Below are 21391 nucleotides of genomic sequence, written 5' to 3' on the forward strand. Positions count from 1 at the left end.
GGTCTTTCCAAGGGCCGATGCAGACTCGATGGGCCGAGTGGCCTCCTTTTGCACTGTAAATTCTATGATTATATAATTGGAATACAGCTGCAGAATTCTGAGTTACAGAGGTGTTTTAGTGCATGAGTTGCAAAAGGTTAGTCTGCAGGTACAGTAAGTAATGAAGAAATGTATTGGAATGCTATCCTGCATTACAAGAGGAAGTGAATAGAAAAGTTAAGATACTATGAATCAGTAATACATAACATTGATTGGACCACATCTGGAATATTGTGTGCAGTTTTGGTCTCTTTATTGAAAGAGGGATATAAATAAATTGGAGACGGTTCAGAGGAGGTTTTCTACATTGACACCTGGAATGAGCGGGTTGTCTTATGAGGAAAGGTTGGACAGACTGGCTTGTTTTCACTGGAGTTTAGAAGAGTGAGGGGAGACCTGATTGAAGTTTATAAGATCATGAACAGTCTGGATAAGGTGGATGTGAAAAGGATATCTCCTCTTCTGGGCGAGAACAGAACGAGGGGGCACAGTTTTAAATTTGGGGGGGGGGGGGTGCTTTTTGGACAGAGATAAAGAATTTTTCTCCCAGAGAGTTGTGAGACTTTGGATCTCTCTGGTTCTGAAGGCAGTGGAGGTGAGGGAGACATTGAATATTTTCAGACGAAGATAGAGATTCTTGTGAGCCAAGGGAATCAAAGGTTACCGGGGTAGATGGCCACGTAGTCGAAACATAAACATGATGAAACTGTAGAAATGAATCAGCAATTAACCAAACAATTGTTGATCACTGTAAATAACACTAACGAGCAATGAGGGACTTCTGTGTGTGGTTAAGAGAGTCCGAGGTTGCAGCCTGAGTTTGAAAATGGGAGTGCTGCTGAAAAACACAATCTGGCTGACATCTCAATCTCCCCACAACTTCCAGCCAACACTCCTGCCACCTGCATTAATGCCCTCACCATGATGGCAATGAGCACAAACCATGCCAGTCACACGTACCTGAGACAGACACCAAAGTGACCCTCATAGCAGCAAAACGCCAGGAGCTACAGAGCCCAATATTGTACCACTGTGTCCTTAGATAATAATGTAGATGTCCAATCCAATCTTTAGGTATCTCTGGTACAAGATCAATGCAATTGCAAATTTCATCGGCAGGAATTCATTCATATCAACTCCCATAACATTGGTCAGGCTGTCATGTCGGTGACTGTCTTTCCCAGCGACTGGAGAAGGGAGGGAACTCCATGTTGTTTTTCTCCAGCAGACTCAACGCAACTACATTCCAAACAGGAACTTACCTCGGCAGCTCTATGAGGTAGCGAAGAGCTGTACCTCTCCAGTGCCAGTGCCAGTGGGGGCTGTTTGAGTTTGTGGAAGTGCTGCGAGTTTGGAGGAATTGCTTGAGTTGCTGAAGTTTGGAGCAGCTGGTGCTGCAAGTGGAGGCGTTGCTTGTTGGAATTTCAAGGGCTCTGAGTGCTCATTTGCACCTATGGGTGTTGTATTCACATTCCTCCTTAGGATCATTGAATCATAGAATCCCTACAGTGAAAAAGGAGGCCATTCAGCCCATTGGGTCTGCACATTAACTAGGCCCACTCCCCCGCCCTATCCCTGTAACCCCCATCAACCTTTGGACACTAAGGGCAATTTATCATGGCCAATCCACCTAACCTGCACATTTTTGGACTGTGGGAGGAAACCGGAGCACCCAGAGGAAACCCACGCACACACGGGGAGAACGTGCAGACTCCGCACAGACAGTCACCTCAGGCCAGAATTGTACCCGGGTTCATGGGACTGTGAGGCAGCAGTGCTAACCACTGTGCCACCATGTCACTTGGGCTGCCGAACGAGACAGAGATGGAACTCAGACAGCAGACAAGAGGTTAAAGTACTTCTAGAGTAAGCAGGAGGAGTGGGGCTCCCATAGGAGGCTATATCTGCCTCTATATTCTGAGAGCATTTCCCTTACCTCCACTGAAACCAAGAGCAGTGTGAGATATTACAGTGGGAACTTCACCAAGCATTGCCAATGTGCCAGTGGAGAGTAGGAGAAGAGGGGAATTACTGGTCAGCAGGTGCTGGGACCCACAGTCCAGCACAAAGTGCCCAGGTGCGAGAGACAATCTCTTGTATGCCGCTGACGAATCTGACCGGGTTTCCAGGGTGGCCTCTGTGGATAGCAAGAACCCATCTGACTGACATTCAATCAACGGCAGCCATTGAGGCCCTTGGGGGTGTCAATTGGATTCTGGGTAGAAACGCTGCCAAGAAAGGTTTCTGCCCAGGTCTTCATTGCCGGAAGTGGGAGGTGTTCAACACCACCCAACCTGTCCCTGTTGATCTTTCCTTGGGTGTTTGCGCGGAGTGGGAGATATGTGAGGGAGGGGCTGTGAGATGCACCCATTTCATTCTGTCCACTCTTTCTAATGCTTGTATTTCCCAGCAGGCAGAGCAGTAATTCCACCTCCATCCAGCTGAGTGAGACACAGCCCAGAATTAACGTCCTCAGAATTCACACCACTCTCCACCCCCAGCACAAAGTGTGGAAATCCACCCCTCACCCCAACCCCCCTCCTCACCACACCATTGACTCGCCCTCCAGTCAACTGGAGAATTGCCCCCCGGTATCAAACATCCCCACCGAGCACAAAGTCCAAATTCCTGGAACGTAGAAAATTTTCCTCATCCCCAACTCCACATTAAACAGGAAACTGGGCCCTGGGAATATGAGAGATGATTTTTCACAGCAGAGAAAATCATCAGGGAAATCACGACAACCCTGAGATTGTTCTGCTGTTTTCATTTATCCATCTCATTCCGCCACACCCCCCCACCCCCCCCCCCCCTCTCCGGCCAGCTACCTTCCCTGCTCCTAGCCACTACTTTGTTGCCCCGTATCCCCGATCCCGTTGTCTCCTCAGCCTGCCTCAGTCGGGTACAGCACAGTCACTGCCAATCTGACACTTACTTTTAATTATTTCTTTACACTGTCACATTGAAACATTGAAAAATATATTTACCTTGTCCTGATTTTTTTTTTGGCCTTTTTACCTCAACCAATTCTGCACGGACATAAAAATAACTAGGGGAACAAGACCATGTGACAATAATTTTTACAGCATACCACTGCCTGATTGAAGTTCGCAGTCCTCCGGTACAGGCTGGGAGGTGGGGGCTGGGGGCTGAAGTATGCTGTACAATGGTCAGGGAAGGCCTAATGTGCGGCCAGCCCATCGTCTTCTCATCGGCGGTCAAATTGTGAGGGAGGAGGATGGATGATTCTTCTGCCCAGAGCCCAAATGAACGACTCGGTGGCCAGTGCAGAGTTTTACCCACCACAGGTGACATTTTACCAGCAGACTGCACTGTCACAGTTCACAGTTTGGACACAAACCTCATGCCATTCAACAATGGGAGCCATATCACCACAATATAATGGTCCGCACTCACTGACCATTTCCAGTCTCTATTTGCACAACAATGTGAAGCACATCTGGAGACGGCAGGAGTCAGCAGTAGGGGAACAGACATGACAACATACTCTCTCCTCCATGGAAGAGACAGTGTCACCTTAATTGAAGTGGTTATCCGTAAGGCCAGAAGCCATAAGAGCAGAGTAAGGCTATATGGCCCATCGGGTCTGCTCTGCCATTCAATCATGGCTGATCATTTTCTCATCCTCATTTTCCTGCCTTCTCCCTATAACCCCTGACCCCCTTATTAATCAAGATCCTATCTATCTCTGTCTTAAAGACACTCAGTGATTTGGCCTCCACAGCCTGCTGCGGCAAAGAAGATTCACCACCCGCCGATTCACCACCATCTGGCTGAAGAAATCCCTCCTCATCCCAGATCGTCCCTTCAGTCTGAGGCTGTGCCCTCGAGTTCTAGTTTCTCCTGCTAGTGGAAACATCCTCTCCATGTCCACTCTATCCAGGTCTTTCAGCATTCTGTAAGTTTCAATGAGATTCCCCCTCATCCTTCAAAAATCCATCGAGTACAGATCCAGAGTCTTCAACCGCTCATCATAAGATGCTGAGGCCTTGCACAATGGCAGTGTTTAAACCTTAAAAGATGATGGTTTATTCCCCTTCCCCTTCTTTCCATAATTACTTCTGTTCCCCAAGCTACAGACACTGTCGGCCGGCATCTCTTACTCAGCCCCTTTCTTCTCCACAGCGCAGTCCTTGTTAAAATTTATCCTTGAGATGTGAATATTTCTGGAAAGTCCAGAATTTTTTCCTTATCCCTGATTGTCCCTGAGCAGGTAATGCTGCGCTGCCTCTTCGACCATGTTGTCCAGCTACATACAGAATGATCTGCCCAAGTACTAACTGAGTTTGATGTCAAGGAGCCCCAGCAAATTGAATTCAATGGGAATCAGGAAAAACTCTCTGCTAATTAAAGTCATGTCTCATACAAGACATGTTTGCATTGTTGGAATCCAATCATCCCAGGACCTTGCTGTCAGAATTCTTCATGGCAGCATTTTCAGCCCATCATCAGCTGCTTCAACAGTTACATTCCTTCTAACATAAGTTCAGAAGTGAGTTGTTTGTGAATGTTCCTTGTGTTCAGCACCATTCCTATGTCCTCTGAAACCGATGCTAGGTGTGTCCATATGAAGAAAGGCCGAGACATTATTCAGACTTGGGCTGATAAGTAGCAAATAAGATTCATGCCACACAAGTCCCCGGCAATGACCATCGCAACAAAAAAGAATCCAACCATCTCCCCTCAGTTTTATTGCTTTTTTTTTTAGGTCTATACCTTGTGGTTTATAGTTTGCAGGGGTTATGTTCTATAATGGAAAGCTGGGGTGGTCTTATACTTTCGGAGGCCCTGCGCTCACCTTTATTTCTGGGGACACCCCCAATGATGTCATGCCCCTCCCCTCAGTGACATGACGTCCTACCCCCCCCCCCCCCCACCCCATGACACAATGCCCCGTTCCTTTGACGTGACGCACCCCCTCCCCAAAATGATGTTAAGCCTTGCCCCCAATTATGTCAGGGTCCACTCGACCCCAGCCACCCTCACCCCACAGAATGCAAAGGCGCAAGCCACAAATAAACTCAAATTGGTCACGGTTTAACTGCTTTGTGCTTTTTCACTTTGATTTGCTGAATTGGAATCCATGCCTACCTGTTCTCAGAATGACGGGAAAGATGGTCAGTATCATGATCTGTGTGTCATGAAGAGAGACAACGTGGAACAGGCCGACTGCAGCACAGGCCAGTGATGGACAGAGTGAACTAGGAGAAGTCCAGTGTAGGGGCAAATACTTCAATCAAGTGGAGCCCAGTCCAAACGTAGGATTCCGTTCATCATCCTAGAAGAGTCTTTCTGAAAGCGAATCTTGAGCGTGATGGGGGATGGCAGTTAGAACTATCTGCATGCGACCACCAGGCATTATATCAGACCAGCAAAAAGTAATCACTTTTGAAAAACAGAATTTAAACTGGAGAATCTGGAAGAGGGACATATAATTAAGGTTTCCTTGCTTTATCCCTTGTTGGCATGGGAATTTTCATAGCTTTCCTTCCACAATTTTTCTTCACAAAATAATCAATAACATCACTGTAGGTAAAATCTCGTAAAGGTTCACTTTCGGTCATGAATATTGCTGAACTTGTCAAATGTTCCTGACACATCGCACATTTCACACTTTTCAAAACAGAGAAAGAATGATCTCCAGAAGAATCTGTAACGGGTATTGTTAAAAAATATTTTCAGAATGGTTTCCATAGTTGGAAAGGTTACCTGCAAACCATGATGTGCAAGTCTGGACAAATCACCTGTTGATCTTGAAGCACAGATCTCATCATTGTCGATGAAATGAATAATTTGTCTCACTTCATCAGCATAAAGATTTGTGTCTCTGTCCTCCCAGTAGAATTCATGTAACTTCCTGCTGCAGTGGTTTTCAGCAATCTCATCCAGAATAAAGCACACAAAATAAATCAACAATTTTTTCAGAGATTCGCTTTTACTCTACAATTGCACCAATATTGTGTCACAAATAATGTTGACAGTCTCAACGAGGTCTTCTCTTTCCCTTTTAAAGTGACTTGATTGTCTCTACTTTCATCAAAAAATAACTTCCTGCGTCTAGCACGCTTCTCAACATCAGAGGGACCTCTATTTTTTGTTAATTTTAGTGCCTCTGTTTTCCCCGAGCCGTACTCATTTCAAATTTCCATTATAAAACGTTTAACTGAGGCTAACAACTGTGCAGCATTCAATAAGTTTAATCAAAATTTTGCAGTGGTTGCTGATGGCATTAATCCTTTGAAGTAAACAGTTCCGTTCCACTAATGAATAAAAACAGCAATATCGTACTTTTCAAACTTCTCTGCTGACCATTTTGCTTCAGCTTTCACATGCATATTTTCAGAATTTGATGTGCTTGTGTCTGGTAAGTTTTCCTTTATATCAACAAAGTTCAGTCTTAAAAGCCAAAACAGCAACAGCACAAGCAGACCACCTGGTGTCACAAATTCTAATGACCGTCAAATGATTTCACTGTCCAAAGCGTGATTGCAGCATATTACACTGATGCGTGGAAATCTGAAAAAAGGCACACAAGTTTTGAATAAAGTCAAAACAATGTATGGCCACCACACAGGATTCAGCTGCAGCATTGCAGATTAAATTCAAGGAGTGACTGGAAGATGGATGAATAATGCACAGGAGGCTTGCATTGTTCAGTCTTGCTTGTAGACCTGAATATTTTCCTGCCATATTTGAGGCATTATCAAAACTTTGCCCACATCAAATTTTGATGACCAATCGTAAATATGCATTAGTTTCCAAAACCGTTGTCTCCAGACATAGAAGTGTGGGATTGTAGCTGGACAAAACAGATAAATTGCTCCACAACTTCACCATCGCTGGTCACATGTCTTAAAATTAATATTAATTGTCACATCTGGCGTTGAATCAACTATTATAGAATAGTATTTGGCATCTTTTATTTCATTTGTGAATTGTTTTCTGAGTCGCTCTTCCATTATAGTGATCAAGTCATTGTAGGTTCTGTGTGTTACAAAGTTGGTCTTTCTTTTTTTTTAAAATAATTTTTATTGGAATTTTTTACAGAAAGTATAAAACATAACGACAAACAATGAAATGCACCAAAATAACCCATAATAACTGGAACACCCCCCAGACCGTATCGACGACTAATTTTTCAAATGTTCTTTGAGAAGCTCGTCAAATTCACTGAGCTATTCAAGGCAGACTAAAGAAATCACCTCTTCAAGTTGACAATGATGACTCATCAGGTCCTCTGAGAGGGAGTTCCAAAGAAAACAGCACGTTGACTGCGGAAACAACAAGTCTCTGCCCTTACCTCCTTCAAGAACCCTTCTTTTCATAAGAACATAAGAACTAGGAGCAGGAGTAGGCCATCTGGCCCCTCAAGCCTGCTGTGCCATTCAATGAGATCATGGCTGATCTTTTGTGGACTCAGTTCCACTTTCCGGCCCAAACACCATAAGCCTTAATCCCTTTATTCTTCAAAAAACTATCTATCTTTACCTTAAAAACATGTAATGAAGGGGCCTCAACTGCTTCACTGGGCAAGGAATTCCATAGATTCACAACCCTTTGGGTGAAGAAGTTCCTCCTAAACTCAGTCCTAAATCTACTTCCCCTTATTTTGAGGCAATGCTCCCTAGTTCTGCTTTCACCCGCCAGTGGAAACAACTTGCCCGCATCTATCCTATTTATTCCCTTCATAATTTTAAATGTTTTTATAAGATCCCCCCTCATCCTTCTAAATTCCAATGAGTACAGTCCCAGTCTACTCAACCTCTCCTCGTAATCCAACCCCTTCAGCTCTGGGATTAACCTAGTGAATCTCCTCTGCACACCCTCCAGTGCCAGTACGTCCGTTCTCAAGTAAGGAGACCAAAACTGAACACAATACTCCAGGTGTGGCCTCACTAAAACCTTATATAATTGCAGCATAACCTCCCTAGTCTTAAACTCCATCCCTCGAGCAATGAAGGACAAAATTCCATTTGCCTTCTTAATCACCTGTTGCACCTGTAAACCAACTTTCTGTGACTCATGCACTAGCACACCCAGGTCTCTCTGCACAGCAGCATGCTTTAATATTTTATCATTTAAATAATAATCCCATTTGCTGTTATTCCTACCAAAATGGATAACCTCACATTTGTCAACATTGTATTCCATCTGCTAGACCCTAGCCCATTCACTTAACCTATCCAAATCCCTCTGCAGACTTCCAGTATCCTCTGCACTTTTCGCTTTACCACTCATCTTAGTGTCATCTGCAAACTTGGACACATTGCCCTTGGTCCCCAACTCCAAATCATCTATGTAAATTGTGAACAATTGTGGGCCCAACACGGATCCCTGAGGGACACCACTAGCTACTGATTGCCAACCAGAGAAACACCCATTAATCCCCACTCTTTGCTTTCTATTAGTTAACCAATCCTCTATCCATGCTACTACTTTACCCTTAATGCCATGCATCTTTATCTTATGCAGCAACCTTTTGTGTGGCACCTTGTCAAAGGCTTTATGGAAATCCTGATATACCACATCCATTGGGTCCCCGTTATCTACTGCACTGGTAATGTCCTCAAAAAATTCCACTAAATTAGTTAGGCACTATCTGCCCTTTATGAACCCATGCTGCGGCTGCCCAATGGGACAATTTCTATCCAGGTGCCTCGTTATTTCTTCCTTGATGATAGATTCCAGCATCGTCCCTACTACCGAAGTTAAGCTCACTGGCCTATAATTTCCTGCTCTCTGCCTACCTCCTTTTTTAAACAGTGGTGTCACGTTTGCTAATTTCCAATCCACCGGGACCACCACAGAGTCTAGTGAATTTTGGTAAATCATCACTAGTGCAACTGCAATTTCCCATGCCATCTCTTTTAGCACTCTGGGATGCATTCCATCAGGGCCAGGAGACTTGTCTACCTTTAGCCCCATTAGCTTGCCCATCACTACCTCCTTTGTGATTACAATCCTCTCAAGGTCCTCACCTGTAATAGCCTCATTTCTATCAGTCACTGGCATGTTATTTGTGTCTTCCACTGTGAAAACCGACCCCAAAAAACCTGTTCAGTTCCTCAGCCATTTCCTCATCTCCCATTTTTAAAACTCCCTTCTCATCCTCTAAAGGACCAATATTTACCTTAGCCACTCTTTTTTGTTTTATATATTTGTAAAAACTTTTGCTGTCTGTTTTTATATTCTGATCAAGTTTACTCTCATACTCTATCTTACTCTTCTTTATAGCTTTTTTAGTAGCTTTCTGTTGCCCCCTAAAGATTTCCCAGTTCTCTATTCTCCCACCAATCTTTGCCACTTTGTATGCTTTTTCCTTCAATTTGATACACTCCCTTATTTCCTTAGATATCCACAGTCGATTTTCCCTCTTTCTACTGTCCTTCCTTTTTGTTGGTATAAACCTTTGCTGAGCACTGTGAAAAATCGCTTGGAAGGTTCTCCACTGTTCCTCAACTGTTACACCATAAAGTCTTTGCTCCCAGTCTACCTTAGCTAGTTCCTTTCTCATCCCATTGTAATCTCCTTTGTTTAAACACAAAACACTAGTATTTGATTTTACCTTCTCACCCTCCATCTGTATTTCAAATTCCACCATATTGTGATCGCTCCTTCCGAGAGGATCCCTAACTATGAGACCATGAATCAATCCTGTCTCACTACACAGGACAAGATCTAGGACCGCTTGTTCCCTCGTAGGTTCCATTACATACTGTTCTAGGAAACTATCGCGGATACATTCTATAAACTCCTCCTCAAGGTTGCCTTGACCGACCTGGTTAAACCAATTGACATGTAGATTAAAATCCCCTATGATAACTGCTGTACCATTTCTACATGCATCAGTTATTTCTTTGTTTATTGCCTGCCCCACCATAACGTTACTATTTGGTGGCCTATAGACTACTCCTATCAGTGACTTGTTCGCCTTACTATTCCTGATTTCCACCCAAATGGATTCAACCCTATCCTCTATAGCACAGATGTCATCCCTTACTATTGCCCGAATGTCATCCTTAAATAACAGAGCTACACCACCTCCCTTACCATCCACTCTGTCCTTCCGAATAGTTTGATACCCTCGGATATTTAACTCCCAGTCATGACCATCCTTTAACCATGTTTCAGTAATGGCCACTAAATCATAGCCATTCACGATGATTTGCGCCATCAACTCATTTACTTTATTCCGAATACTACGAGCATTCAGGTAAAGTACACTTACGTTGGGTTTTTTCACCTCTGTTTTGAATCTTAACTTCTCCAGTTTTATTCCTTTTAGTATTACTGGGCCTATTCACTGAGCTCCCCTCAGTCACTGTGCCTTGTACTGTCACCCTTTTTGATTTTTGACTATGTCTTCTCTGCCTTGCACTTTCCCCCTTACTTCCATTTGCTTCTGTCCCTGTTTTACTACCTTCCAACTTCCTGCATCGGTTCCCATCCCCCTGCCACATTAGTTTAAACCCTCCCCAACAGCTCTAGCAAACACCCCCCCTAGGACATCGGTTCCAGTCCTGCCTAGTGCAGACCGCCCGGTTTGTACTGGTCCCACCTCCCCCAGAACCGGTCCCAATGCCCCAGGAATTTGAATCCCTCCCTCTTGCACCATCTCTCGAGCCATGCATTCATCCTATCTATCCTGACATTCCTACACTGACTAGCTCGTTGCACTGGTAGCAATCCTGTGATTACTACCTTTGAGGTCCTACTTTTTAGTTTACCTCCTAACTCCCTGAATTCAGCTTGTAGGACCTCATCCCGTTTTTTACCTATATCGTTGGTGCCTATGTGCACCACGACAGCTGGCTGTTCACCCCCCCCCCCCCCCCCCCAGAATGTCCTGCAGCCGCTCCGAGACATCCTTGACCCTTGCACCAGGGAGGCAACATACCATTCTGGAGTCTCGATTGCGTCCACAGAACCGCCTGTCTATTCCCCTTACGATTGAGTCCCCTATCACTCTAGCCCTGCCATTTTTCTTCCTGCTCTGCTGCGCAGCAGAGCCAGCCACGGTGCCATGAACCTGGCTGCTGCTGCCTTCCCCTGGTGAGCCATCTCCCCCAACAGTAGGCAAAGCTGTTTTGGAGGGAGATGACCGTAGGGGACGCCTGCACTGCCTTCCTACTCTTGCTCTGTCTTTTGGTCACCCATTTGCTATCTCCCTCAGTAACTTTCACCTGTGGTGTGACCAACTCGCTAAACGTGCTGTCCACGACCTCCTCAGCATCGCGGATGCTCCAAAGTGAGTCCATCCGCAGCTCCAGAGCCGTCAAGCGGTCTAACAGGAGTTGCAACTGAACACACTTCCTGCACGTGAAAGAGCCAGGGACAGTGGACGTGTCCCTGAGCTCCCACATCGCACACGAGGAGCATGACACGGGTCTGGGATCTCCTGTCATGTCTTAAACCTTAGATAAACTTATACAACTACAATTTCAAAATTAAAATAAATAAATTAGACAATGAAAAGAAACTGAGCTTATAACACAGAATCATTTCTTCCAGATAATTTACATTTTCAACTAAAGTACACATAACATCTCTCCAGTTATAGTAGCTGTCGACAAATGGCTGTTTCCCTTTACTAGGGCCAGGGAATAATTTGCAAATGTAGCAGTCGACTGCCTGAGAGGTTTCCGAAAAAAAAAACCAATCAACCAAATCAACCAATTTCCATCAACCCATTTCTCTTCACCCTCAGGAAATGGGACTAATGAAGATATCTAACCTGCTTTCAGCCTCCAACCTCAAACTCTTTTCTCAAATTGTCCACATTTCCTATGTTTTCTGGTTTATCTAGTATTAACCATTCGATTAAACCAGGCCGACAGATTTTGACCATGAGGCAATGTCGGCAGGGTAGGTTTCTTCCCTCAGCTCAGCAGAAGTATGAGCAGTACCTTGTAGTTCCATTCGCAATTCAGAGCCCATTTCTTGGTCCTGTTCAAATTTTTCAGGCGATGTGGTATCTCTGGAAGTCGGCAAGCTGGAGTCATCCGATAATTCACCCATCCTTTGGATGGATGAGGATGAATGAGCTCTTTTCAACGGCTGCCGACCAGAACCTGCATCTTCACTTGGCCCTTGTAGGCTCCCACGTCCGAGGCAAGCTCGACAACCTTGCTGTTGGCTCAGGCTTGTTGCCTGGCTTTCTGGCCTTCTCAGCCCTGGGTCAGAATCTTGGCTGCTACTTCAAAAAAAATATTTGAAGAGATCCTCAATTCTGCTCTCCATCCCTCGAAGGTGCTGTCAACTCTCAACGATCTTGGAGAATGTTTGCCCACTCTAAGCTGAGACGACCAATTAGAGCCCGATGTTGCTCTCTATTTCTGAGCCTATCAGCAAATTCAGAGCTATCAGGCTCTGATCTGCGCTCACAAAGCCACTGGACAGAACATGGTCCATCCCTCCCGTCCCCCCATTGATTGAGGCTCTGTGCCGAGGCACTATGTGTTTCATTGTAAATCCACCTCTGGTAACGAGGTCCAGGAGGGAAGATGGACCCGAGGGTGATATATGTTATTTGATTTTAAGTACCTTCCAAAAGGTTTAATTTAAAGGGATAAGCCATGGCAGGACAGCTCAAAGTCGTGGCGTGCTCCTCATGCTCTAGGTGGGAAACCATGGACATTTCCAGTGCCCTGGGCCAGCATGTGTTCAGGAACAGGAGTGGCAGCTGCAGACACTGTGTAGAATCCGTGAGGCGGAGAGTATCATGGGTAGGATGAATAGGATGAACTAGTTGTGCGATACCCCTTGGCGCTGGTTCAGAGACCAGAGTCCTGAATCTAAATAAAGGAATGTGCGTTGGTATGAGGTGTGGGTTGTGTATGATGGATGGGAAAACGTTACTGAAAGGAATGACGGTTGATAGGCAATGGCAAATATTCAAAGAATGCATGTGTGAACTGCAACAATTGTTCATGCCTGTCTGGCCCAAAAATAAAATGGAAAGGTGGCCAAACCATGGCTTACAAGGGAAATTGGAAATAGGGTTTCATAGAAACATACATAGAAAATAAAAGCAGGAGGAGGCCATTCGGCCCTTTGAGTCTGTTCTGCCATTCATTATGATCATGGCTGATCATTGAGTTCAATACTCTGATCCCGCCTTCCCATCCTATCCCTTGATCCCTTTTAGCCCCAAGAACTATATCCAATTCCTTCTTGAAATTACACAACGTTTTGGCCTCAGCTACTTTCTGTGGTAGTCAATTCCACAGATTCACCGCTCTCAGGGTGAAGAAGTTTCTCCTCACCTCAGTCCTAAAAGTTTTAACCTTAGCCTCAAACTATGACCCCCTAGATATGGACTCCCCCACTATCGGGAACATTCTTTCTGAATCTACCCTGTCTAATCCTGTTAGAATTTTGTAAGTTTCTATGAGATCCCCTCTCACTTTTCTAAACTCCACTGAATATAATCCTAATCTATTTAGTCTATCCTTATATGACAGTTCTGCCATCCCAGGAATCAGCTTGGTTAACCTTCGCTGAACTTCCTCGATACTAAGAACATCCTTCCTCAGATAAGGACACCGAAACTGCGGACAATACCCTAGGTGTGGCCTCACCAATGCCCTACACAACTGTAGCAAAACATCCCTTATTCCTATACTCAAATCCTCTCGCAATGAAGGCCAACATACCATTTACCTTCTTTACTGCCTGCTGAACCTGCGCGCTGACTTTCAGTGACTGATGCACGAGAACACTTCAATTTACCCATCCAAGAAGCCAACCTTACTGGCTACCTTCACTGCTCCTAATCACCATTTTCATACCCAATGTTCCCCCCCCCCCCCCACCTTTGTTCTGCTTTCCTGTCCTCCCTCTTCTCTCCTGTCCTCCACTCATTTCATCCTTTCTGCCCCCTCACTCCTTCCCCTCCTCACCGAGGCCCAATCATCCTTTTGTCTTCTCAACCTGCTCCAATTGGGTACAGCATAGAGCATAGAACATACAGTGCAGAAGGAGGCCATTCGGCCCATCGAGTCTGCACCGACCCACTGAAGCCCTCACTTCCACCCTATCCCCGTTAACCCCTTCGAACCTTTTTGGTCACTAATTTATCACGGCCAATCCACCTAACCTGCACGTCTTTGGACTGTGGGAGGAAACCGGAGCAGCTGGAGGAAACCCACGCAGACACGGGGAGAACATGCAGACTCCGCACAGACAGTGACCCAGCGGGGAATCGAACCTGGGACCCTGGCGCTGTGAAGCCACAGTGCTATCCACTTGTGCTAACGTGCTGCCCCTGCAATTCTGAAACTTACTGTTAATTATTTCACAACACTGTTGTATTTACTGATTGAAAATAAGATGCAAATGAATCAACAGGAGTTATGAAACATTCCAAATCAGAAGCTGGGTAAAACAGCGAATAGTGTCCTGGATATTTACCTGGCATTATTCTTTCTTTTGGCTTTTTTACCTCAATCAATTCTGCAGGAGAAAAATATGTTTGTTAACAAAAACATCTGCTGTTGTGATAATTTTTACAAATTGCAGATATTGTCTTGGTGTTAGCAGCCCTCAGGAACAGGCTGGGAGGTGGGGGCTCGGGTACAGAACTTGCTGAGGAAAGACGTGGGAAGTCTGGGACAGCGGACATCCCATCATCAAGCCATTTTGCCAGTAGTGCAGTAGAGCGGAGTAGTGCAGAGGGCTGATTAAGAGCCTTTCCCGCCACCACCTAATGCATTTCACCAGCTGCCAATGGGGCACTCCGCTGCATAGAACAATACCCATTGGTGAATCTTGGCAGGTGGCACTGGTTGGGGCCTGGGGGCTCCTATTCTTCACCAGTCTGCACAGCTTGCACCCACACAGCCTGCTTTCCCACAATGGCAGGCATTTGACCAAAGTATAGTGTTTTGTACTCACTAACCTATTTCCATCCCTCTTCAGAATAAGGTGATGAGCAAGTTGGGGAAGCAGGAGCTAGCAGTAGGGAACAGACATTGCTCCATGTTCCCGCCTCCCTGGAACAGACAACAATGACTATAACTGGAGTGTCTGTTGCTGAGATCAGTGTCGGGGTTTAAGGCTCAGATGGTAGGGGGTACAATCCCAATTCTCTACCACCCACCCCTCCCTTGTCTCATAATCCCTTCTGTTCCCAAGGCTGCAGAAGCTGTCAGCCTGTATCTCTTACTCAGCCCTTTCGCTCTACACAACCCAACCCTTTCTTTCCAAATTCATTATTGGGCCTGAGCTTTGACAAAGAGTCATTGAACTCGAAACATTTGCTCTTTTCTCTGCCTACAGATGCTGCCGGACCTGCTGAAATTTTCCAGCATTTTCTCTTGCGTTTCAGATTCCAGCATCCGCAGTAATTTGCTTTTATCCAACATTGTTGCGTTGTTGGAAACCAATCACCTCAGGACGTTCAACTTCATGATGCATTGTAGCAAGTCACCAAGACCACTTTGATATTATCTGCTAAAGTCACAGAATGATAGAATTTACAGTGCAGAAGGAGGCCATTCGGCCCATCGAGTCCGCACCGGCCCTTGGAAAGAGCACCCTACCTAAGCCCACACCTCCACCCCATCCGCGTAACCCTGTGGCCCCACCTAACCTTTTTTGACACGAAGGGCAATTTAGCATTGCCAATCCACCGAACGTGCACATCTTTGGACTATAGGAGGAAACCGGAGCACCCGGAGGAAACCCACGCACTCACGGGGAGAACGTGCAGACTCCGCACAGACAGTGACCCAAGCCGGGAATCGGACCTGAGACCCTGGAGCTGTGAAGCAACTGTGCTAACCACTGTTCTATCGTGGAACAGGGTATAAGAAATAGGAACAGGGGTAGGCCGTTCAGCCTCTCGATCCTGGTCTGCCATTCAATAGGATGATGGATGATACGGCATTCCTCCTGTCCACTTTCCTGCCCTTTCCCCGTAATCCTTGATTCCCTTACTGATCAAGAATCGATCTATCTCAGCCTTAAATATACACACTTAAATGCCCCCACAGCTCTCTGTGGCAAGGAGTTCCAAAGACTCTCAGCCCCTGAGAGAAGAAATTCCTCCCCAACTCAGTCTGAAATGGGCCCCTTTTATTCTGAGACTCTGCCCTCTGCTCCGAGACTCTCCCATGAGGGAGCATTTATCCTGTCCAGCCCCTGAAGAATCCGACATGTTTCACTGAGCCAATCCCTCATTCTTCTAAGTTCCAATGAGTAGATTTCCAACGTGTTTAACCTTCGCTCATTGGACAGTCCCTCCATACCGGGGATCATCCCAGTGAACCGCCTCTAAACCGCTTCCAATGAAATAATATCTTTCCTTCAATAAGTGACCGAAACTGCTCACGGTGCTCCAGCTGTGGCCTCACCAGTACCTTGTACAGCCGCAGGAAGATGTCCCGACTCTTATACTCCAACCCCCTTGAAATAAAGGCCAACATTCCATGAACCTTCCTGATTACCTGCTGGCCCTGTGTGCTAACTTTCTGTGTTTCGTGCACAAGTCTCCCCCAAGTCCCATCGTGTTGCAGCTTTCTGCAGTTTTTCTTCATTTAATTAATACTCTGTTCTTTTGTTCTCCCTTCAAAAATGAACTTCACATTTTCCTACATTATAACCCATTTGCCAACTTTTTGCCCACTTACATAACCTGTCAATGTCTCTTTGCAAACTGTTTGTAACCTTCTCACAACTTGCCTTTCCACCTATTTATGTATCATTTACAAATCTGGCTACAATACATTTGCTTCCTTCTACCAAGTCATTAATAAAAGTTGTAAATAGTTAGACCAAGCGCTGAGCCCTGTGGAACGCCACTATTTACAAGTCGTCAACGTGAAAAAGAATTCCTTGTCCCCACTCGCTGTTTCCAGCCCATTAGTCAATCCTCTATCCAATATACTATGTCCAATACCATGGGCTCTTTCCTTAACCTTTTGTGAGGTAACTTGTCAAATGCCTTCTGGAGGTCCAAATACAGCACATCTACTGGTTCCCCTCTATCCACTCTGGTTGAGACTTCCCCGAAAATCTCTAATAGATCAGTCAGACATGATTTCCCTTTCATGAAGACATGCTGGCTCTGCCAGACTAGATTATGATTTTCTAACCACATCCTGACTTTGATGATGTTTCCCATGCCTGGGGGCTGGGGTGGATTTAACAATGAAACACACCATGACATGGGCAGCACGGTAGCATTGTGAATAGCACAATTGCTTCACAGCTCCAGGGTCCCAGGTTCGATTCCGGCTTGGGTCACTATCTGTGCGGAGTCTGCACATCCTCCCCGTGTGTGCGTGGGTTTCCTCCGGGTGCTCCGGTTTCCTCCTACAGTCCAAAGATGTGCAAGTTAGGTGGATTGGCCATGATAAATTGCCCTTAGTGTCCAAAATTGCCCTTAGTGTTGGGTGGGGATGCTGGGTTATGGGGATAGGGTGGAGGTGTTAACCTTGGGTGGGATGCTCTTTCCAAGAGCCGGTGCAGACTCGATGGGCCGAATGGCCTCCTTCTGCACTGTAGATTCTATGATTCTGTGACATGGGGGCTCCCAAATGCAAGGGAGCCCCGAAATGTAGGCTCTCGGATTGATGTTTCTCACAGCCGATCAGGTACAGATATACATTGCAAACCTGCCCATAATTGAAAAACCAATCCCGATTCTCTGTTAGGCACAGGTGAGAGGGTAAGGCTGATCTGATCCACTGCAGTTCTCAGTTCTGTGCTTGTGTTGAGGGTCATTCACCCGTTTGGAACTACATTGTCTAGGCTGCATGTGGCCAAACGCCTGTGCATTGAGTAAGGGATCGGGGGGTGGGGGGAGGGGGCGCAGCCCTTGGTGCCTCGTGGGAGCGGGAGTGGCAGTCACATGGGTGGGGCTGCAATTGGACAGGTCCTCCAGTAAATCCCAGCCCCACATGTCAGGAACCAAGATTAGACCACAAGACATAGGAGCAGAAATAGGCCATTTGGCCCATTGAGTCTGCTCCGCAGAATTGCAGGCATTTAACCCCCTGTACTTCACCCCCCCCCCCCCCATCTTCACTGAATGTGAAGATGAGCAAAGGCTCCCACCAACTGTCAATGCACAGATGGCTGAGGGTGTGGGTGGGTGGGGGGGGGGTGGGTGGGGGAGGGAGGTGGGTGGGGGAGGGGGGTACGCCTGGAGTAAGGTGGTCACGGTCTCAGGCCACTGGGTAGCCATTTCCCACTCAGAGCAGCTCAGTATTTTCACTAAGAGGGTGGCGAACCTGTGGAATTCTCTACCGCACAAGGCTGTGGAGGGAGTCACCGAATATACTTAAGAAAGAAATAGATTTCAGACACTAAAGTGGTAGAGGGTATGGGGAGAGAGCGGGGGTTTGCGTTGAGATTAAGCACAAGCCATGATCACACTGAATTACGGAACAGGCTCAACGGGATGTTTGAACCATGACCCTGAATATCTTCATTTTGGGATCCATTTAGGCCACAGCACACCGAGGGAGGCAATGGCGGAGTGGTATTGACACTGGGAAGTGACAATCCCATCTGGCCGGGGCTTGGAGAAATCCTACCGACTCTCCTGGCTTGAGACAATTCACACCTCTTTAACCTGCTCCATCTGGACCTGTAAAGACTTAATTACCTGCAAAGACTCGCATGCAAAGTGCCATCTTGCATTATTCGCTTTGTCTATATATGCTGTGTTTGTGTAACCTACCTCTTCACTCAGCTGATGAAGGAGCTGCGCTCCAAAAACTAGTGATTCCAAACAAACCTCTTGGACTTTAACCTGGTGTTGTGAGACTTCTTACTCTGCTTAGAGTTAGACCCATATCAACACCCATACTCTAACGGACTCTTTCATATCACCGCCATCCCATTTCTCATGTTGCTCACATTCCATCCTCTGGCCCTTCTGGGGTGGGCTCACCACACACAGGGGACATGTATTTCACCCAACCTCTGCCCCATCGCCTCCGATCACAAAGCTTTCTTTTGTCTTTATACAGTGCAAGCTGGCACACCAGAGAGAGCCCAGACTGGGAAGGGTTATGGCAGATATCGTGGGTTCAAAACAGCAGAAGCCCAGGAGGGGTATATAATGTGGACAGGAAAGGATAATTATTGGCAGGTAAAATAAAGGAAAATCCTCAGTTGTTTTACAAGCACATTAAGGATAAAAGGATAACTAGGGAAAGAGTAGGGCCCATCAAGGATCACAGGGATAATTTGTGTGCGGAGCCAGAGGTTGTAGGTGTGGTTCTAAATGAATACTTTGTGTCAGTGTCCACTCATGAGATGGACAGTTTGGGTATAGAAATCAGGGAGAAGGACTGTGATAAAATCAAAGATTAACATAGAGAAGAGGGGCTGATGCAAGCTTGAAAGTAGATAAACCTCCAGGGCCAGATGGAATGTATCCCAGGCTGCTGAGTGAGGTAAGGGAGGAAATAGTAGGAGCGCTGGCAATAATTTACACATCCTCTCTGACCACAGGAGAGGTGCCGGAGTGCTGGAGGATAGTCAATGTGGTTCTATTATTCAAGAAGGGAGGAAGGGATAAACTAGGAAACCACAGGTCAGTCAGTCTAAACTCAGTGGTGGGGAAACTATTGGAAGCAATTCTGAAGAATATAATAAGGAGAGGCATTAGGAGAGGCAGGGATTAGTGAAGAACAGGCAGCATGGTTTGGCTAAGGGGAGGTCATGTCTGACCAACTTGAGTGGATTTTCTGAAGAGGTGACGAGCTGTGTAGATGAGGGAAATGCATTTGACATTGTCCACTTGGACTTCAGCAAGGCCTTCGATAAGGTCCCACATGGGAGACTGACAGTGATGGTAACTGTCCATAGGATCCAAGGGAATGTGGCAAATTAGATCCAGAATTGGCTGAGTGGCAGGAAGCAGAGGGTGATGGTCGAGATGTGTTTCTCTGACTGGACGCCTGTGTGCGGTGGGGTCCCGCGGGGATCAATGTTGGGGCCCTTGCTGTTTGTCGTTAATATAAATGATTGAGACATGAATGTGGGAGGGTTGATCAGTAAATTTGCAGATGATATGAAAATTGGTGGGGTGGTAAATAGTGAGGAGGATAACTTTAGATTACAGGAGGATATAGATGGGCTGGTCAGATGGGCTGACCAATGGCAAATGGAATTCAATCCGGATAAGTGTGAGGTGATGCACTTAGGGAGGACAAACAAGGCAGCGCGGTAGCATGGTGGTTAGCATAAATGCTTCACAGCTCCAGGGTCCCAGGTTCGATTCCCGGCTGGGTCACTGTCTGTGTGGAGTCTGCACGTCCTCCCCGTGTGTGCGTGGGTTTCCTCCGGGTGCTCCGGTTTCCTCCCACAGTCCAAAGATGTGCGGGTTAGGTGGATTCGCCATGCTAAATTGCCCGTAGTGTCCTAATAGTAAGGTTAAGGGGGTGAGTTGTTGGGTTACGGGTATAGGGTGGATACGTGGGTTTGAGTAGGGTGATCATTGCTCGGCACAACATCGAGGGCCGAAGGGCCTGTTCTGTGCTGTACTGTTCTATGTTCTATGTAAGGCAAAGGGAATACATGATGAACAGCAGGACCCTGGGAATCGCCGAAAATCAGAGGAACCGTGGTGTGCATATACACCCGTCCCCTAAGATAGCAGAGCAAGTGTGTACAATCGCTAAGAAGGCATATGGTGTATTTGCTGTTATTAGATGAGACAAAGAGTTTAAGAGCTGCTGTTAGAATAATTACAAGTTAGAAATGTTCGCTGGATGTCAGCAGCCCTCAGGGACAGACTGGGAACGGACTGCACACCATCTTCCCATCACCATGCCGTTGTTCCAGCAGTGAGAAAGGAGATGGATGACCCTACTGCCACTCGTCACCTGGGCCCTATTACCCCTCAGCCTCCTGATCCTGCTTCATTGGGATGCAGCACAGTTACTGCATCTCTGCAACTTACTGTTAATCATCTCTTAACTCAGCTGCACTTAAACATTGAAAATAAAATGTAAATGTGTCAACTGAATTCCACATCAGCAGGTTGGTAAAACCGATGACCTTGTCCTGGGTGGTTACCTTCCAATGGTTTTCCTTTTCGCCTTTTTACCTCAACCAACTCTGTAAGCACAGGACAAAAATATTTCAGTTAACATGATCATCTGCAGTTCAATAATGTTTGCAAATTACAGATATCGGCTGGATGCCATCGACCCTCAGGGTCAGTTTGGGTGTTGGGGGTTGAGGCAGGGGTCTGTTGTAAAATGGCGAGGGACGGCTGGGCAGGGGGGTGATCTGCCCATCATCCTCTAATCACCGTGCCAGTGTGTCAGCAGCCAGTAAGGATCTGGAGGGCTCTTCTGCCTTGAGGCCA

The 21391-nt window shown here is 46.2% G+C and overlaps 1 protein-coding gene across 1 annotated transcript in view; it reads right to left on the minus strand.

The window, feature by feature from the left end:
* The window catches only part of LOC119952384, a 397406-nt gene that overhangs the window by 150590 nt on the left and 225425 nt on the right, over positions 1-21391 (minus strand). The window contains exons 46-47 of the mRNA XM_038776091.1: positions 21097-21138; positions 14473-14514 (exon numbers count right to left, since the gene is read on the minus strand). Of these exons, the coding sequence (XP_038632019.1) occupies positions 14473-14514; positions 21097-21138 (84 nt within the window). The remainder of the gene's footprint in view (positions 1-14472; positions 14515-21096; positions 21139-21391) is intronic.

This window comes from Scyliorhinus canicula, chromosome 17 (genome assembly GCF_902713615.1).
Source record: "Scyliorhinus canicula chromosome 17, sScyCan1.1, whole genome shotgun sequence".
Classification (NCBI taxonomy): domain Eukaryota; kingdom Metazoa; phylum Chordata; class Chondrichthyes; order Carcharhiniformes; family Scyliorhinidae; genus Scyliorhinus; species Scyliorhinus canicula.